The sequence below is a fragment of the Rhinopithecus roxellana genome, chromosome 8, assembly GCF_007565055.1.
Source record: "Rhinopithecus roxellana isolate Shanxi Qingling chromosome 8, ASM756505v1, whole genome shotgun sequence".
Lineage (NCBI taxonomy): Eukaryota > Metazoa > Chordata > Mammalia > Primates > Cercopithecidae > Rhinopithecus > Rhinopithecus roxellana.
In genome coordinates, this window is record NC_044556.1 from 23,208,791 (window position 1) to 23,221,518 (window position 12,728).

General features: G+C 41.6%; 1 protein-coding gene across 2 annotated transcripts in view; it reads right to left on the minus strand.

Moving 5' to 3' along the window:
• Nucleotides 1-6,941: 6,941 nt before the first annotated feature.
• Nucleotides 6,942-12,728, minus strand: part of ALG14 (ALG14 UDP-N-acetylglucosaminyltransferase subunit) — a 94,327-nt gene continuing 88,540 nt past the window's right edge. Inside the window, exon 4 of one of the 2 annotated variants that reach the window (XM_010385141.1) lies at nucleotides 6,942-7,442. In XM_010385141.1, the coding sequence (XP_010383443.1) occupies nucleotides 7,212-7,442 (231 nt within the window). In that variant the 3' untranslated portion in view covers nucleotides 6,942-7,211. The remainder of the gene's footprint in view (nucleotides 7,443-12,728) is intronic. The other variant, XM_030935598.1, reaches the window with a different exon arrangement.

Genomic DNA, 12,728 nt, shown 5'->3' on the forward strand with positions numbered 1-12,728 from the left:
TGGATTTCCCATATTAAAAAAAAATTGGAGGCCGGGCGCGGTGGCTCAAGCCTGTAATCCCAGCACTTTGGGAGGCCGAGACGGGCGGATCACGAGGTCAGGAGATCGAGACCATCCTGGCTAACATGGTGAAACCCCGTCTCTACTAAAAATACAAAAAAACTAGCCGGGCGAGGTGGCGGGCGCCTGTAGTCCCAGCTACTCGGGAGGCTGAGGCAGGAGAATGGCGTGAACCCGGGAGGCGGAGCTTGCAGTGAGCTGAGATCCGGCCACTGCACTCCAGCCTGGGCGACAGAGCGAGACTCCGCCTCAAAAAAAAAAAAAAAAAAAAAAAAAAAAAAAAAAAAAAAAAATTGGAGAACTTGGATACTAAGTTAGGAGTTTGGTGGCCCAAGTGAAAGATTATGATTATTTTTTTTTCAAAACAAAACAGAAAATATCTGGCTGATTGTGGTTGGCAGAAGTCTCAGATGGCCCCCAGACCGGGTGTGGTGACTCAAGCCTGTAATTCCAGCACTTCGGGAAGCTGAGGTGGGCAGATCACTTGAGCCCAGGAATTGGAGACCAGCCTGGCCAACATGGTGAAACCTCGTCTCTGCTAAAAATACAAAAGTTAGCCGGGCTGGTGGCACACTCCTGTAATCCCAGCTACTCAGGAGGCTGAGGCACGAGAATCGCTTGAACCAGGGAGGTGGAGGTGGCAGTGAGCTGAGATTGCACCACAGCACTCCAGCCTGGGTGACAGAGTGAGACTCCGTCTTAAAGAAAAAAAAAAAAAAAAGATGTCCCCTAATATTCCAGCCCCTGATTTCATGCCCTGGATAATCTACTATCTGTAAGTACGGGTGGGATCTATGAATATCATGACATGCCATTCCTCTGATTACATCACATTAACATGGCACAAGGGACGTAATTATGGTCCTAATCAGTTGACCTTGAATTAATCAAAAGGGAGATTATACTGACCCAGTCATGTGAGTCCTTGAAAGACAGGAAGCAGGTCACCACAAATCCTACAACTGCAAGGAACTGAATTCTGCCATTCTGCCAACAACCATCTGAACGTATCTGAAAGAGGATTCAGAGTTGCAGATCAGAACTCAGCCCTTCAGCCTTTTGAGATCTTGAGAAGAGAACCTTCTTTGCCTGGATTTCTAACCTACAGAACTATGAGATAATGTATTGTTTTAAGCAAATATATGTGTGACAATTTTTTACACAGCAATAAAACTAATACACAGATCACTGACTGACTAAAAGGGGATAGGCCGGGCTCAGTGCCGTATGCCTGTGATTCCAGCACTTTGGAAGGCCAAGACAGGAGGATTCCTTGAGATCAGTCTGGACAACATAGTGAAACCCTGTCTCTATTTAAAAAAAAAAGAGGAGATGAATTCATTAATGTGACATTATGTAAAGCAGCAGTTCTGAAAATGTGGTCCAAGGTCCCGGGGAGTCTTCAAGATGTTTTTAGGGGTTTATGAGGTCAAAACTATTTTCATAGTAATATTAAGATGTTATTTGCCTTTTCCTTGTCATTCTCATGATGGTATAGTTTTCCAGATGCTACAAGATGTGTGATGATATTGTTCTGACAGCCAATGGAATATGTCCTTTTGTATTCCTGTGTTTAAAATTTTTCTCTAATTTCTACAATGGTAAATATTGACAAATATCGCTCACACAAACAAAAGCTCATTGGGATTTTTTTTTTGAGATAGGGTCTCACTCTGTCACCCAGGCTGGAGTGCAGGGCCATGATCTGCAACCTCCGCCTCCCAGGCTCAAGTGATCCTATCACCTCAGCCTTCCAAGTAGCTGGAACTATAGGTGTGCACCACCATGCCTGGCTAATTTTTGTATTTTTTTGTAGAGATGGGGTTTTACCATGTTGCTCAGGTTGATCTCAAACTCCTGGGCTCAAGTAATCCATCCGCCTCGGCCTCCCAAAGTGCTGGGATTACAAGTGTGAAACACTGTGCCCAGCTGGTTTTCAATAATTTTTTAGTATAAGGGGGTCCTGAGACCAAAAAGTTTGTGAAGCACTGGTCTAGAAAAAAATATAACTGAAGTGAGCCTAGATGAGTCTGAAGCTATAATAATAATAGTAATAATAATTATTATTTTTTGAGATGGAGTCTCGCTGTCGCCCAGGCTGGAGTGCATTGGTGCCATCTCAGTTCACTGCAACCTCCACCTCCCTGGTTCAAGCAATTCTCTGCCTCAGCTTCCCAAGTAGCTGGAATTACAGGCGCCCACCACCACGCTGGCAAATTTTTTGTAATTTTAGTAGAGATGGAGTTTTACCATCTTGGCCAGGCTGGTCTTGAACTCCTGATACCGTGATACAACTGCCTTGGCCTCCCAAAGTGCTGGGATTACAGGTGTAAGCCACCGCACCCAGCCAAATAATTTATGTATTTAATTAGTGTCTACGTCTTTCACAGAGCTGTGGTGTAAATACTATCCAAAGTGGAACAAGGATACAAAATTAGCATGAGGTCCAGTCCCTGAAGACAAACATAAATAATAAGCAATATCATTCATTGTTCCTTCCACAGGTGCTTCTAAGTACAAGGACTGCAATTCGATGTTATGTAACTCAGTACTAACCTTTGGTACGGGTGGCTATGTCACAGAGTTATTTAGATAATTTGCTCAAACTAGGCTGAAGACAAAGACTTTGTGGGTGAGGCAAAATCTAAGTTGGAAGTGAAGTAGAAGGAGGACAAATATTTAAGGCATTATCCTTTGGAACTCAGCTAAAATACCACTTTCTTAAAGGCCTTTCCTGATTTCCCTATCTAGAACACCAACTACCTGCTACTCCATCATAGTGCCCTGTTACCCCATTTATTTCCTTTCTAGGAACTTTTTCTTTTTAAACAAAAAAATAAAAACATAAACAAAAACAAAAGACAAAAAAACACCTAACATAGCTATTAAGGTAAGCCTGGCTGGAGCTAGAATGCCCTGGTTCAAATCCCAGCTTTGCCACTTTCTAGTTCTATAATCTTTAATAAACTACTTAACCTCTCTGTGGTGTAAATATTATAAAAAGTGGAACAAGGGCTGGGTGTGGTGGCTTACACCTGTAATCCCAGCACTCTGGGAGGCCAAGGTGGGTGGATCACTTCAGGTTGGGAGTTCAAGACCAGCCTGGCCAACATGGTAAAATCCCATCTCTACTAAAAATACAAAAATTAGCCAGGTGTGGTGGCACACACCTGTAATCCCAGCTACTCGGGAGGCTGAGGCAAGAGAATCACTTGAAGCCAGGAGGCAGAGGTTGCAGTGAGCCAGTGAGATGAGATCATAGCACTGCACTACTGCCTAGACGATGGAGAAAGACTCTGTCTCAAAAAAAGAAAAAAAAAAAAAAAAAAAAGAAAAGAAAAAAGAAAAAGAAAAAGGTGGAACAAGGATACAAAACTTGTATGAGCTGCAGTCTCTGAAGACAAACATAAATAATTAACAAAATCATTCATTTGTTCCTTCCACAGGTGTTTCCTCAGTTCCTCAATAAAATGTGCTCATCAAGCAAGAACTTTTTTGTTGAAGAAATGGATTAGGTTGTATCCGTGGGACTGAAAAGCAAAGGGTAGATATGAACTAAGACAAAGGCAGAATCAATAGGTGATGACAAAGAAGAGGAACAGTAAAAGTAATTTCAAAGAGAGAAGAGGAAGACAAGAGAAAATTATTCTGGGGATAATGAAATAAGAAAGGCAACCTATTATATGTGGGCAAGGAAAGAGTGAAAATGCAAAAATGATTCCAAAGTTTGTTGCTTGAGGGACACTGATATAAGCCAGTGGGCTAGCATTAGTTAACTACTCCAGTGGGAAAAGGAGGAGCTACGTCAAATTCATGTTTAAAATGAGTTGGCAGCAAGAACACAGTTGCAGATGATTTGTTTTTAGAGTGCTAGAGTGATGGGCCCTAACAAAAGAATGTTCAGGGCGGACAAGATTTGGGTGTCTGCTCATTGTGCGTCAGGGCTGAAATCATGGGAAGAAACCCCATGAGGCTCAAACGCTGACCTGTAGGGAGAAGGACAATTTTCTTTAACACTTATGATGATGTTCTTATCATTGGTAAAAGGTGCTTAATACATTGCTATCAAATGCCTTTTGGGGGATGGGGCTCTGCAGAAAAAATAAAGCACTCATTCAACCCAAGGAACTGCATAGGAAAGGGGTATGTTTCTCAATTTTAACTTACCATGTATCTTTGAAAGGTAAAATAATGTGTTCCAAGTTGCTTTTATGAGGGGAAGTTTGGGTCATCTCCTTCCTAGCAAGGACGTCTTGCTATTCAACTCACAATTGCACACCACTCCTCTTGTTGACACGGTTTCATAGCACTCTTCGTTCCAGGCTAAAGTTTCCTGTCATGATTTTTGGGCATCGTTTTTGAAACAGTTAGACCTTCTGACCTGGCAAGCTGCTGAGACCTTTTCGGATAGCTGAACTGCAGACAGAAATCTTCCAGGGAAGTAGGTGTGGGCAGGATGTGTGGTTTCCCTGCCTCTCATTTGAAGACTGATTCAATTAGTTTCTCATGAACAGTCTCCTACAGTAAAAGTTGCATTCAGAGTGTTCTAAGAGAAATTGGAAGGGACAAGCTAGCTACTCATCTTCTTCAGTTTGAGTTGAGGCTAGAGCACTATCTTTCTGAATGTCACAGAAATGCACAACAGAGAAATTGTGCCACCAGCCCCCTCTGCTAATGGGACCTCAAGGACTCAAATTAGCCATAACAGCAGAGCATGCACTTGTTTACCAAGTAATCTGAATGATCAGGAAGATGCAATAACACATGCCTCAGCTTGGCTCTGAATGAGTACACAGCAGCCTAAACCTATGAAAGATATAATATTTCTAAACTTTTGGTGATATAACACATACACATTCTTTCTCTGACATTCCAGGCTAACCACTGTCTTAAGGCTCTGCAAAACATCTGGACGTATGTTTCTGGAAAAAATGACAGCATCTTTTCTACAACTCTCTCTGGTCTGATCTTTGTAAGTTCTGACCTGATGGAAGCCTCTGCAGCAGGATCACCTGCGGGGGCCCAGGGAAGCTGCCCCACAGCACAGAGAGGCATTCACTAAATGCAGTTCACTTTTCCTTACCATTCATTTACCCAGTGCCACTTAGGAAAAAACTATAGAGCAGAGAAAGACTTAAACAGGAATGATGTGCAGATGCCATTGTCCCTGAAAAAAATCACTTTCTCTCTAGAAAAGTCAAAGCTTATTTCACCTCAGCCCCTGGTTGAACGATACTAATATGCTCTCTGATACTCCAGGTCTACAGGTCAGTGGAAGCAATACAGTACCTGAGATTTGAGGATTAAAATCAAAGCAGAATGAACTATCATTTGGCTGCCCCAGGCCCACTAAATCCAGACAGCAAAGTGTTCTCACCATTCTGAGACATCTTCAGCCACACATTTCTCCGGCCAAAAACCTAGGAAGATGTCCGGCTGACAGATGCGCCTGTTACATGATTCAGAGAAGAAGGAGGTTTTTTTTTGTTTTTTTGTTTTTTTTTTTTTTTAAAAAAGAAGAAGAAGAAAAAAGGCTAGATCAGCCTCAGGATTTTAATTTTACATGATTGTGGATAATCATGTCTCTTTTCACTAAAATTCAATCACTTCATTAATCACTATTTCTTTATATTAGATTTATATCATACTTATAAAGCAAAAGATTTAAGAGGAAAAAAACCTATATATAAACTGAAATACTACAGGAGAGGATCTTCTCTTTTCTGTTTCTTCTTCTTTTTGTTTTGTTTTTTTTGGTTGCTTTGTTAACGCAGCAGAGCTTAGAGGGAAGGAAATGGAATTCCTGTTTTTGAGGAGCTCCTTGGGCCAGGCACTGCACTAACTGTTGTACTTCTATTATAGTAGACATGGCACCATTAGAAACACAATCTTAAGCAGGAACAGCCACAGAATTTAAAGGGTCTAAAATATAAGTTCCTTGTTTAAAAAATTATTCAGAAGTTCAAGACAGTGACAGCAGAACATTAAACCAAGTGTGGGGGCCCTGTTAAGTGCAGAACTCCACGTGACTGCACAGGCCACACACACGTGAAACTGGCCCCACTATGAAGTCAGGCTTACCTGAACTTGAATTGTGGCTTTGCTACTTACTAGTCATGTGATCTTGGACAAGTCATCTGTAAAATGGGAATAATAACAATCCCTACATCATTGAGTTTTGTTTGTTTGTTTTGTTTTGTTTTGTTTTGAGACAAAGTTTCGCTCTGGTCACCCAGGCTGGAGTGCAATGGTGCAGTCTCGGCTCACTGCAGCCTCCGCCTCCCAAGTTCAAGCGATTCTCCTGCCTCAGCCTCCCAAGTAGCTGGAATTACAGGCATGTGCCAACACACCCGACTAATTTTTGCATTTTTAGTAGAGACAAGGTTTCACCATGTTGGTCAGGCTGGTGTCAAACTCCCGGCCTCCAGTGATCCGGCCGCCTCAGCCTCCCAAGGTGCTGGGATTACAGGTGTGAGCCATCATGCCCGGCCTAAACAAGAGATTTTAAAAGATACTCTGTATTAAGGCCAACTACTCAAAAAGCAAGACTGAAGTACAAAAAATAATACTGGTTTATGCTCAAGGTTCTGGAGGCTTGTGGAGTGCAAATTGTCATGAAGCCAATTTAATATAACTGCTTCCTTTATGCTGAAAGGATTCACTGGGGACATCACTGTTTCCATACAGGAAATAAAGCCTTTTGTATCTGAACAAAAACTCAGAAATACCTTTTTTTTTTCCTCTTCTTTTACAATGCAGAATACTTTACTAAAAAAAAAAAAAAAAAAAAAAAAAAAAAAAGCTGTAGGACAGGAAATGTTACTAATCATACAAACTCTATATTTAGTTCTGTAAAAAAATACTACTAAAACAGCCAGAAGAAAATTTGCAGGTAGTGATGCATATTTTTATCTAGAAAAGAGATTTGGTTTACAGAGGCATAAATATTTAGTAGTTATTGTTTATCAATGTTTGTTTCATAAGAGAAGTGTCAGTTTCTTCACTGAGTCATCTGTACATCTTTTATTCCTTACCGTCAATAATTCTCAGGACTGGCAGACACCTTTACAATAAAATGTAGGGTTCCCCCCCCCAATTTGAGTACATACTATTGTTAACTGCGAAATTCTAAAGAAGTCAGTTGCTATTTGTCAAACAATTCGCCCGAGGTACACAGATTTGGGATACTTTTCTTTCAGAGCTGGCCACTGAACAATGAAGTAATCTGAGAGATGAAACAGAATCTTTCCGGACAGGGATAACGTTTCTACACGGCAGACGCTTTCAACGTAGACAATGATCACTTTCTTTATTCCTAGTATCCCAAGGAGAAGGGCAGATACACAGATAGGAACACATGTTCCTGGTCCGTTACACAACACCTGAAAGAAAAAGTTGAAGGTCAAATGAAAACACACAATAATAATCTAAGGGAGGCATTTTGCATTAAGAACAGTCTGATCTCAGAGGGGATTTGCTTATTATTCTAATAAGTCCTTCTCTGTCAAGAACCAGGATGCAGCAAACAGTGCATATTCAAGCCCGTGCACTTGGAAGCCAGGCGGAGCTGTGTTGTCTTGGCTCTCTTGCTTACCAACTGTGTGACTCAGGGCAAATCACTTAACTTCTAACTTCTAGTACGGTGCCTGGTGCTCAGTCAGCACTCATCAGATAGGCATGTGTTGCTCTTCTCTGACTGCTCTGTGGACCTTGAATGTCACCAAAAATATAGAAAACAAAATCAACTGAGATTCACTGTTTTCTTTTATGTACCAACTTATTCTTGATTTGGGAGAAAATGTCTTTAATTGACTATGAAGTTTTTTTTTTTTTGAGACAGAGTCTCGCTCTGTCATCCAGGCTGGAGTGCAGTGGCGTGATTTCGGCCTGGGTTCAAGCAATTCTTCTGCCTCTGCCTCCCGAGTAGCCAGGACTACAGGTGCCCACCACCAGGCCCGGTTAATTTTTTTTTGTATTTTTAGTAGAGATGGTGTTTCACCATGTTAGCTAGGATGATCTTGATCTCCTGACCTCGTGATCTGCCCACCTCGACCTCCCAAAGTGCTGGGATTACAGGCATGAGCCATGGCGCCTGTCCGAATTTTTATAAGCCATTAAAGAAAATAAGAGAAAATCTATTTCAGAGAATTGTTGGTAAGATATTCCTGTTTTCAGAGGAAAAAGCATTTTACACAACATCTTAATCATATGCTCATGTTGACTGAATTAGTAAAATCTAATAAAGCATTTTATTCCACAAACCAGAAAACAAGAGGTTTGTGATTGTCTACGCATATCTACTGGGCATGCTCTATGTCACAGGATCTTACCAGCCTAAGGTCCACAAAACTTAGCACCAGAGAATCTTAGAGTTGGAAAGGTTCCCATATGTGCTGTCTATATTGTTTATACCACCCCAGCATTTCAAGGACTCTCCCCGACAGAAAGAGAGCCATCTTGCCTCCATGTGAACATGGTCAGGGCTGTAGGGTTTGAAAAAGGTCACCTGGTCTAGACTCCACCAGGAGGCGTGACCACCTGAAACACCATTCATGTCTTCCTCAAAGCTCTCTACCTACCATCCACAAACCCCCTTTCTGTCTTTTATGGAGAATTTGTGTTCACTTTCCCTTGAATTACCAGCTACTAAGCTGCTGTCCAGACTGGTCTTTAATCTCCACTAAGTTGCCCTCATAACCTTTCTTCATAGTTCCTCAAGGCAGTGTAATAGAAAATGGAACTGAGAGTCAGAAGGACAGGGTGAAACAAACTGCAGACTGGCTCTGTGACTCTGGGCAACAGCATAAATAACAATCACTACCTTGGCCCTCACCACTGCTATGTATTAACAACACACTACGGCCAAGTACTGTACTAAACGTTTTATGTGTACTACATTTTAAGTAGTCGTTCACAGCAATCATAATTTGAGACAAGTTCTTTTTTTTTTAATAACTCTGTATCGTTCCAATTTTAGTATATGTGCTGCCAAAGTGAGCATAAGCAAGTTGTATCATCCCTTTTTGCAGAGGAGAAAAGGGAGGCGCACACAGAAACATGTGACAAGTTGCTTGATCACATGTTTAGGAGGTGAAGGAGTTATGTTGCTTTGGTCACTTTTTTCTTATGTGCCTCAGTGACCTTACTAGAAAATGGGTAGACTGGACTAAATGTCTTTTCCTCTCAGCTCCAGGGTTCTATAACTCTATAATTTTCCTCTATCTGTCTTAAACCTAAATTATAAACTTGCTCTGAATCTTTTCAATGTTTAGAATTCCAAAAATCCAATTATTGCCAGGCGCTATTAATATTTTGGACTGGATATTTTAGTTATGGGGGCCTGTCTTGTGCATCTTACTTGGCATGCTTCGTAGCATCCCTGGCCTCTACCCACAAGATTCCAGTAATCAAGACAACCAAGAATGACTCCCATCACTGCCAAACGTCTCCAGTTGACAACCACTATATTAATGTACTCCCGAATCCTCGGATTATTTGTGTTGCTTTTCTTAGTCTTTGTTTCAATAATACAGAACAAAACAAAAACTACAGCTAAAAAATAATGTAAGGATTGCTGGATCTTGAATGTCACAGAAATAATTTCACATTTGTTCCTCTTTAAAAAAATGTACAACTCTACATGTGTTCATTTCAACTTCTAGTCAACTCTCTATATACACACTATGTATACACAGATAGGGATATCTGTATATGGGAAAGGAAATGACTGGCATTGGTGGGAGATGCATTAACAACCTGCCACAGGTCAGAAGTAGAGACTGTTAAGGTAAAAGTATAAATTAAAGGTATTTTGTTTATCTCTCTTGCATCTGTATATTTGGAAGCACCTTACTACAAAACTCCCTGGTACAGTAAAACCACAAACCCATAAATCAAGGACTGAAAAAAAAAGCAAACTAATCTCAAAGGAAACCTAATCTAAGGAAAGCTACTTTTAATTACACAAAGGTTTTACCTCTTTTTGCGGCAGCCTAGGCAAAAAAATAAAAGTGGATTATGGAGTCTTCATTATTCAGAGAAGCATACCAGAGAGACTTATTCCAAGCATTGAATAAAGCAGAACTCACTGAGACAGTCTAAGATGTTAAATGATATAATGATTGAAGCTGTCTTTTTAATTTACAAAAACACAGAAATACTCTTCATACTTCCATTTCTCAAAATATAAATTATCAGTGAATGTGTCTCACACCATCACCCTGGCCATCTCTCTTCCTCACTACTCTGTAAGCTCCTTATGGGCAGAGTCCATTTCTAGGACAGCATATACTCTGCACCTAGAACAAAGTAGCCATTCACAAAATTTAGCTGAAAGGAAGAAAGAAAGGAAGAAGCAAGGGAGTATAGAAGGGGTGGGTCTTTGCTTACCCTGTATTGATTCAAATGTTCCCTTTGCCAAACTTGACCATGTGTAATTCTAACCATACACTTATGTGGTTGACTGACAGCTTTTTTTTTCTGTTTTTGAGAAAGAGTCCTGCTCTGTCACCAGGCTGTAGTGCAGTGGCACAATCTTGGCTCACTGCAACCTCTGACTCCCTGGTTCAAGCGATTCTCCTGCCTCAGCCTCCCAAGTAGCTGGGATTACAGGCACGCACCACCACACCCAGCTAATTTTGTATTTTTAGTAGAGACAGGGTTTCACCATGTTGGCCAGGATGGTCTTGATCTCTTGACCTCCTGGATCCTCCTGCCTTGGCCTCCCAAAGTGCTGGGATTATAGGCATGAGTCACTGCACCTGGCATTTTTTTTTTTTAAACCATTCCACATCCATCACCTTTTCCTCAGGGGAACGAACCACTGTATCCCTCGCTCTCAATTTAAGTGCTTGTGTAGACCTGACTCCACACCCAGCTATAAGGAGAGGATGTATGACTCCAGTCTGACCAATCAGAGCATCGAATTCCCCTGGTGAAAGTCACTGGTTCAGGGAAGAGCACAGTCCAATTAGAAACCACAAGACTTAGCAGAACACTTGCTGGGGCTGAGAAAGCCGCACGTTTTCTACTGTTCTGGAACTGAGGAGGATGTGGCCTTGGTGCTATTGACATCCATTTTGCCACCATGTAGAGAGCTTGAGAATGAAGGCATCACAAAGCAGAGTAGAGCCGTGAGATGAAGACAGGCCAGGTCCTAAAGGCAGCTTTATGATCCATGAATCCAGCTGTGCCTGAAGGAAACCAGATCTGACCCTAGACTTGCCAGGTAGGTGAGGGAATACATTCTACTTCTGCTTAAATAATTTGAATCAGGATTTCTGTCACTAGCAATAAGAAGCATACTACCTGACACAGCCCTTTGTTTTGTCCAACTCCCTGACTGGCCTCTGACCATCTGCAGCACCAACCAGTAGGGGTTCAATATGTGTCTGTTGGATGATTAACAAATCAATAAACAAACTTCTCTAAGGGCAGGAAGTCTAAGACATATACTAAAAGTAATACGCTATGGGTCTAGAAAACGGAAAGAGGACAGGACAACTATAAATACAAGGTCATGAGCGTACATGAGCCAGATCAAGGATCAAGAGCAGTTTCAACAGGATTGTTGTTCTGTAGATTTGGGTCACCACAGGTCAAGTCCCACTGGCTGAAACATAACATTCTGCATGTAGGAAAAGACACATTTTCAGGAAACTCATGGATCAGAAAAATAAATAAATAAATAGAAAAGACATACTTAACTTGAATAGTCTGAATTTGACTCCTGACCCAGTAAAACATCCCCACCAAATATGGGCTAAGAACTTTGGCATCCTGGGTTGGTTTGTAGGTCAGAGATCATGGAGTTGAGGGTGATCCGAGAGAGCGTGTGAAGGTGAGACTGAAAGGCAGTTGAAGAGTCCAATTAAGGCTTCAATTTTAAGAGACTGGACAGAGAAGCAGAGCCCAACTCTAAGGCACTGGCCCAAACCCAGACCTTCTGATAGCCTCTTGCTGACTGAGGTGAAGGCTGGAGAGAGGTCATGAACTGTAGGAACACAGCTGCAGGGAAAGCTTTATTGAGCTCCTGGGGCCATGCATGAAGGTAGAGAACTGGAGCCCACTGTCAAAGCTGGGCTGGCTTGGGTAGGTAGCCTATACGGAGGTCAAGGGTTCTGTCAAAATCAATGCTTCTGTTTGTAGGGTATTGGCTCCATTATGTAGACAGATGGGGAAATGAGGAAGGGAGAAAACACTGACATGTAGGAATAGTCAATAGATAAAGAAAGAGAAGAACAGGAAGCAAAGTCAGGAAAATGCTTTAAGAATGGTTAGACAAATAAGAAGAAAACCACAAGGTCCCTTGCCTATCCCCAAAAGTGTATCAAAGATGATGAAATGATCAGTACCATTTCTTTCAGGTAGCAGAGCTACAAAGACAGAGACAGAGAAAAGATCTTCAGATCTGGTCACGAGTAATAGAAACCTCAGAGATGGCTATTTCAGTGAGTCATTGGACCAAAATACAGGGCAGGGGGAAAGTAAGCATGCTGTGGGAGAGGGGAGCTCAGGTGTCAGCTGGATGGGCCAAGCAGGGCTGGGGAAAGGGTTTACAGAGTGGAATGAATGATCTACATGTGAACATAAAGATGAGAACAAACTGATAGTGAAGGAGGAAATGATCATATAGAAAAGGGTGAGTTCTTTCAAGGAGAAGAGTTAAG